The sequence below is a fragment of the Pundamilia nyererei genome, unplaced genomic scaffold (genome assembly GCF_000239375.1).
Source record: "Pundamilia nyererei isolate P.nyererei 1_Seehausen unplaced genomic scaffold, PunNye1.0 scaffold00117, whole genome shotgun sequence".
Classification (NCBI taxonomy): domain Eukaryota; kingdom Metazoa; phylum Chordata; class Actinopteri; order Cichliformes; family Cichlidae; genus Pundamilia; species Pundamilia nyererei.
This window is the reverse complement of record NW_005187518.1, coordinates 537564-545328: the sequence shown is the minus strand read 5'-3', so window position 1 is coordinate 545328 and position 7765 is coordinate 537564. Positions and strand designations below refer to the sequence as shown.

The 7765-nt window shown below is 43.8% G+C and overlaps 1 protein-coding gene across 1 annotated transcript in view; it reads right to left on the bottom strand.

Moving 5' to 3' along the window:
• The window catches only part of LOC102206305 (protein jagged-1b), a 60353-nt gene extending 56015 nt beyond the window's left edge, over positions 1–4338 (bottom strand). The window contains exon 1 of the mRNA XM_005742117.2: positions 3443–4338. Coding sequence (XP_005742174.1) covers positions 3443–3601 — 159 coding nt within the window. The 5' untranslated portion in view covers positions 3602–4338. The remainder of the gene's footprint in view (positions 1–3442) is intronic.
• Positions 4339–7765: the final 3427 nt, after the last annotated feature.

Genomic DNA, 7765 nt, shown 5'->3' with positions numbered 1-7765 from the left:
GTGAATGAATAGTGGAATTGTAAAGCGCTTTGGGTGCCTAGAAAAGCGCTATATAAATGCAATCCATTATTAAAAGTCAGAGGCTACACCCATCTTTCATATACAGTCTATGTTAACTATGTTAAAACTACAGAAACTGATGTCCTCAGTTCTCAGATTCTTACAGTGTGAAGATGAAAGAATAAATGATCATTCTGCGTCATTGCACCATGCTTTTATTTACGTTTCTCACAGCGTGCCAACGTTTGGGGGAACAGAGATGTTCCCTAAATTATCGAGGGATTAAACAGCACTAGCTTTTATCTTTGGACTCGCCTTTCTTTGGCTCTTGTCTTTCTTTCTTTAGTCTTCCTGTGTGTCACCACCACTCCCTTCTTATTTCTCACTTCCCCTTCCCAGGGGGCAATGACACTGGGATCCTGCTCACACGCTTCTTCTCCCCTCCTCCTCCACTTCACTTGTTTCTCTATCTGAGAACAAGCTTTGACGCTCCTGTCATTTCTCTTTCTGCAGCCATCAGCCATTTTCTACATTGTTCCCATCCTCACTTTTATCTGCCTCCTTTTCTCTTGTCTGTGTTCCCTCCCTGTTTAGGGATGGGTTAAGAGGGGACACACACACACAAACCGCACAGCCTCTCTCACACACTCTAGACTTAACAAGACCCCCTGAGAGTCTCAGAGCACAAGGGTCAGGTATGTGCGTGTGTGCATTTGTGTGTGTGTCTGTGTGTGTATGTGAGTATGTGTATGTGATCCTCTCTGTGGTTTTGGCTTTATCCAACAACAGCAAACACCAAAATAAGGCCACTGTTATATCAGTTTGTGCTTAAACCCTCACTGATGAATAAATGTAAATAATTCACATTATTTTTTGGCTTTTTATCTGAAACAATGAGCTGGTGACACCTCATTACAGCCGAGGATCTAAGCTGTGTATTCCCAGAGGTGTGGTGCATTCAATCATGGACAGCTATCACCGAGACCTGGAAACTCTCATATGTCTGCTTAGCCAGAGCCAGGCCGCCCAACGCTGAGCCACAGTCTCAGTCGCCCCATTGTTACTGGGTTTTGTGTCCCTTGCCTGCACCCTGTCCCAGAGCTGAAAGGGGTGAGATGGGAGGGGTCGCAGGGTAATGGTGGTGGTGGTGGTGGTGGAGGGAGGTGGGGTGAACTTGTCTACATCAAAAGGCTTGTGGAGATACAGTGGCGCTCATCACTCTGCATCCTCCTTTCTTCCTCTCCTCCACTCGCTGCCTAAGCCATTCCCTGCATACCAGCATTTCAGCGCTCAGAGGGAGAGAGGGAGAAGGGGAAACAGAGAGAGAGTGAGCCAAGCCGAAGCTCAGCCCGTCTCTGAAACTGAGCTTCGTCAGTTTAAAGCTCTCTAAGGGGCAAAACTCACAATCCTCTGTACCTAAAGACATTCAAGCCTCGGAAAATGATCTGTTGACTTTTCTACTGTCATGCTACTATTCGACGAACTCCACAGAGCTCGCTGTGAGCCATTTAAGCGAGACTTTCTTTGTACTCGAGGCCAACAAGTTTCTTCGGAAAGGCATCATTGATTTCAAGCATATTTCTGTGGCACTTTAAATGCCACTGTGAAACTGCATCAGATATTTTATGAACTGATTATTTAACGAGCCTTGCATTTTTGGCAACCCTATTCATAACAAGCAGTCTATGATTGATTCCTTTGTCTTATGAGATTGTGATATCTTTGATTTCCCAGTTACTGTCCAGACAAAATAGGGTATTTGAAGATGTATGGTGTTGTGTGAGAGGCATTTTAACTATTTGTTGATAACTGCAGTCTCTTACTGTCACAGTATTGCGGTTAAGTCACGGTCAGGATCTTCAATCACACTGAAATTCTGTCTGGGTGGATGCTTCAAGCATTGTGCGGATGATAAATTTCTAAGTGTTTGTTTATTTAAATGTCAAAATCCTCTTGTCGCTGATTCACTTTATGAACTGCATTTTGCTCAGCATTCAAACAGAAATGATGTGCACATAAATTTCATCCAATCTCATTTTAAAATTCAGCTTCAGTTTGAAAATGGCAGTCTAATTTAGCAAAACATAAATGCTTTGCGTACTGTAGTGTGAGCGTGGCACAATAGACAACACATAAGGACCGCTGGAGTGTCAAGAAGCCTCATTTATGAACTGCAGGTTGAAACATCCCCCGTCCTCTGCATTATAAATGGGCACCAGCAGATGCAAAGGATCTTGAGTGTGTGCTTCACACTGCAGTGCAGTCGGAGAATGGAGAGAGCAGGGTGTGTTGTTCCTCAGCTGTGAAAGGGTTGCAGAGGTACAGAGAGGCACGCAGAGCTGCCTGAATGTTCAACATTCACACGCCCCGGAGTCTATGAGGCTGTGGCCCCGGGCTCCACACACACCCAGGACACAGATGCTGGATGTGAGCTCAGTGTTTAAAAAACGTGCACTCACGTGTGTGCACACATGCACGCTTTGGAGCACCCCTGGGCCTGGTCTTGCTACTGGTGATCGCTGTCACACATCAGACACATTGTGACAAGACCAGCAGCTGCCTGAGAGCTCATGGGGGAAAAGGGGAACAATATTTTGCTTGTTTATGCTTTCATGCCCAAAACAACACCGGAATAAAATCCAGAGCTTTAATACAGCCACAAATTGTCCTCATAATGTTATAACCACCTTCTCAGAAGTATTTACGCAGTCATTAATGAACTTTGCTGTTATGCCAAAAAGAAAGCGTGCATACATGCAGCCATGCAGACAGAGAGAAAATAAGACAATCAGACCACACCTGAGAATGGTTACTAATATATGAAATGGACAAAGCAGCAACCAAAGAGCCTAAAAGGGAAGATGTTTTCACTCATTTACTGATCCGTGAATAAGGAAAATACCTTAACAGGGGTGCGGTGTAAAATTTGGGTGTAATTTATGCGCAATTAATGATCGAGGATATACCAAAGTGAATGAAAAGGGATTAAGAATCATTATTTAGCAGAAAATGATGGAATAAATCACATTCATCGACTACATGTCACTAATGTGATTGATTTGTGTTATCATGACGTGTCTTTGTTTGGCAAACAGTGGCACACTGACTCTTTTTCATTCAAGAAAAAAATATATATGTGATTTTTACCGTCTGTCGCAAAGGCGGATTTTTGTTCTGATATTTGCATCCAGTGCTTCTACAATTGGATTACAGTCGTTCTCTGTTGTGTGGGATAATACACCAGCGGGCTGAAACAACAGGTGGGCACAGCGCCATGCAGGAGCAGAAAGAGGGCAGCATAAAGGGACACTGTGCGTGGACTTTATTCCTGAGTATTTTTCTCTCAGCTTTCATTTAAAAAACAGACAGAACCACAGTTGCGAGTCCGCGTGGGGGCGTTTAAGTGCATGCAGCCCGAAATAGCACTTAATCGGTGGCTTACCTGCGTTTGCACCGTGAGCGCGACGAAAAAAATCACAGCCCGCGGCAGGTGGAAGTGTCCCTGGTGTCGCCCGGCTCTCATGTCTGGCTTCCCGTTGAGCTTTTCACCTCTGCTCCTCAGATGCTTCCGAGTTATCCCGTGCACCCGTGAGCTCTCCATCCCTGCATCAAGGGACTGGGGACCGTGCTGTGCGCTTTGGTGGCGGTGGTGTCCCCCCCTCCTCCTACTCCTCTCTTCCAGTGTCCTCCGTCCGCCCAGCTCTCCTCTTCCTCGCCGGTCTTAAACCCTGAAACTCCCGCAAAGCCACTTCATCGCGTCCAGACCGGAGAAACCATAACTCTGTCTCAGCTTGGATCTCTCCCTGCAATCAACCCACCTACATACGCTCGCGCGCACACCTGATCAACCCCTCCCTTGCTGCTGTGACCAAGGCAGGTTTCCTCTGGGAATGACACATGCACACAAACGCACGCTTCTCACAAACACACACTCCCCTTGGTGTATTCCTCCCACCACCACCTGCCTTAAGAGGCTTTACGGGTCCAATCTGCCGGCTCACTTGACTTGAACTCACATCCCAATTAGCTGATACTCTCTCTTCATCTCCTGTCTCTCTCAAAGCTTAATCCACTCTCAGAGATAATATGGAGAGGGGACAATCGTATGAATCCTATTTCTTGATGAGTGTGTGACCAAAGCAGCGACCAAAGTTGCTTCTCCCCGGCGGAATGATTTCACTTTTGTGTTCTTGTCATTGGAGCGGCTGGCTGGTCATTTGTAAACCCGATACGAAGGCTGGCGGCCACGGAGTCACTGTGGGAAACAATGAGAGGGAGAGAGAGAGCATGAGGGTGTGTCCTGGGGCAGGGAATATCCGTCTTTCACTCCTTGTCCGGATGGTTCCCAGAGCGCACGGGGCTCTCATCCCCTTTTCTCTCTCTACACACTTTGACCAACATTCTTTTTTTTTTTTCAATACCATATTTACGTGTGAGAGTATTCTGAATGCTTTTCGCATCTCTTTTATCCTCTCCTGAGTGTTCTGTTTCCCCTCTGTCCTTTGTTGTGCCTCACTGGTTCCTCTCCTCCAGTTTCAAACCTCTGCAGTCCACGGAACACTTCAAAGCTCAGCTTGGCAGAACTGTTCTCACAGTTCTGTTCAGACCTGTGAATAGAAATGATTTGTCCTTCAAGCTTAATTAAAACACCCGTGCTGTTGCGGATGATGTACTAAAAGTTGTTTACAAAAGACAAACAGACTTTCACGCCTGCAGGAAAGGTGTGAAGCGGCTTCTGCTGGTCAGGACGCACAGGGCAAAAGTGCTTACGCGGTTCTCACCCACCTGCAGACTGATTTCTTATGGCACGTTATAATTGAACCCACTTTTATGATTGAACTTGTTTCGACAGCTGCGGCTCTGAAAAGTGTTAATGTGCTTAATGGAGCCGCCGGGTTGCAAATACTAACCGGCTGAGCGCATAAATATAAAAGAGAACTGTAGGGTGTGTAGGCATCTTTTGAATATTGGCAGCGGTCACATGGCACACATATTTTCCATATCTCCTCCAGTCCTCTAGTTCTCGTCTTGTTGGACCCAAGACCTCCACACAATGCACCTTCTTTATCAGAGAAAATCTAATGAGATTCTCCCTCCTCCCCCTTCTCAATCTTAAAGTCTATCACGGGCTTGTTGCTCAAGAGCTTCCCTGACAACCGCTGGTGTTTCCGCGGCTTGGCGCTCCGCGTTGACCCCGGAGCGGAACAGAGGGCTCTTGAGGAGCAGAGGCTTAATTTGCATGGGGGAAGCAGTGACCTCGAAGCACGAGCTGAATTCTAACCAAGCATCCGGAAACATACGTGCATCACTGGGTCTGCGCAGAGGTTGCAGCGTGTGGCTCACCTGAAGAAGAAGAGTCACAAAAAAAGTAATCCTTTCACTTGCTTTCTTGGTGCCTACATAACGGATATGCAGTTAGTTGTGCATTTAGCTCCATCTAATGGTCAATACGCGTTTTATTGCGCAGGATTTGAAAAGGCAGATTTATTTATTTATTTTAACACTATTTAAACTGCCGTGAAAACATTGGCTCATTTCAAATTAGGATAAAAAACACATTTAGGAGTTATTTAATCAAAATGTAATACTAATAAATAATGCATATAGATAAGTAACCTGCTTCCTCGGGGCCTTTAGAATGAGCTTAGATCAGATTTGATTTCCACATGTCTAATATTTTTATTTTAATGTTTCATCCACTTCAAACAAATAATGGACCATACAGAGAAAATAAGCATAAAAACAGAACATTAGCTCTAAAATATCCACTAACCTCTATCTAACTGAATTTCTGTTATTTACTTAACTAAAACCAAAAGCACATTAAATTAAAGAACTCAAAAAATACAAGAACTTTCATTTTTCCACTCAGAAATCAAATTTTCTTTCCTCCACTATGCAGGATTATGCAAATTCAATATCATCAGTTCAGCTTATGATGCATGTGACCGTCCTTTCTTTACTTCCCATGCTTTCTGTTTACACTACAAACTGTGAAATAGAGGTAAAACGTTTAAAGTGAAACCAAAGTTTTATCCTCTAAACTTGGGATGCTTCTCTTTAACTGAAGGTAGCCTACATATCTGAAGGTTTAGGAAGTTTAGTTACACAGTATGAATTTTTTGCAGGTGAATTTGGAGGATAAAAATTCAGTGTTATAAATTCAATGTCTAAAAATAGTTGAATTCTGATGATACTATATTTCTTCCATACTTTGCAAACTAAAAATACTTAAGAGATGATTTATAAAATTTATTTATTTTTTAAGTGGTACTGACAGGAACAGCTTCCACGCATAAGCTGCTGGATAAGTATAAGCTGCCTTTCAGTCTCTGAAAGATTACTGTGTTGGTGAATGGGAAGGCACTGGGCATGTGGCCAAAACCATGCCCCCCCCCCACACACACACACACACACACACGGCGCCCTGGTGACTGAGGTCAGTGCTTTCTCAAGGCAAAATAAGGGAGTGTGGAAAGGCTTGGGAAACTGCAGAAGAATGTGGATTTCTGTGTACACCGTTGAGCTGACCTGAAGACAATTACTCAGGGCACATAACAGGGAGGCCCTGTGTACACCGGGCACAGCTGATAGTGAGAGTCTAAATTAAGCCTTTCAGGCCTAATTCACACGTCACTCTGTCTGAATCTAGTCTGTGAGAGGAGGACGTGCTCCTTATTAGCATGTCTGCAAACATATCGTGTGAAGGCTGAGAGGAAGATAGACAATAAGAATTTACTGAGACAATAATTCATATTGTCCATGATTCTGAGCTACTTTTGTTTACCCACCTAATTTTATGTTACTTACAGAACATTGCAGAAAAACCTTTTTTGCACTTACATGACAACATTTTAAACTTAAATGAAAATATACACTCATCCATCCCTTCATTAAATACAATAATGCACATATTTAATCATTCAGGCATGTAGACATGGTCAGAACAACCTGCTGAAGTTCAAACAGAAAATCTGAAGGAGGAAGAAAGGTGAATTAAGTGACTCTGGGTGTGTCACTGTGGCCGGTAGATAGGCTGGTTTGAGTATTACAGAAACTGCTGATCTTCTGGGATGTTGCCTCACAAACATTTCATTTCATTCACCCACATCAACTTTTTGGTATTCAGAGAATAGTCAGATGAATTTGGAGTAAATATAATATGAACCATGCATCTTTCCTGCCTCGTATGATGAGTTTGATTGTGATGGTGTAACGGTGTGGGGGTTATTTTCTTATCATGCTTTGGGCCCCATAGTACCAACTGAGCATGGTTTAAACACCACACCCTGCTTGAGCATTGTTGCTGACCATGTCCATCCCTCTATGACCAGTGTACACATCTTCTTCCAGCAGGATAGCACACCATGTCACAAAAACTCAAATCATCTCAAACTTGAACATGAACTTGAACATGAGTGACTTCACTGCTCTCAAATGGTCTCCAGTCACCAGATCTCAATCCAATAGAGGGCCTTTGGGATGTGATGAACCAGGAGAGTCGCAAATGTGTGATGCTACATGGAAAAATCTGTCAGTAATGTTCCCGGCACCTTGTTGAATGCATAGCATGAATGGATAGATACTAGCAAGGTGTACCTAACAGTACCCAGTATAGAGTTTATCCAGTTATCACTACTGAACAACCTAAAACTTCAGGTCCACCTACCCTTTGTTTTTTGAAATGCTAGAAATTGCATAAACTAGGTTCAATGATAAATCAAATCGCCGTAAAATATCTACACAGCTGTATGGAGGCCCATTT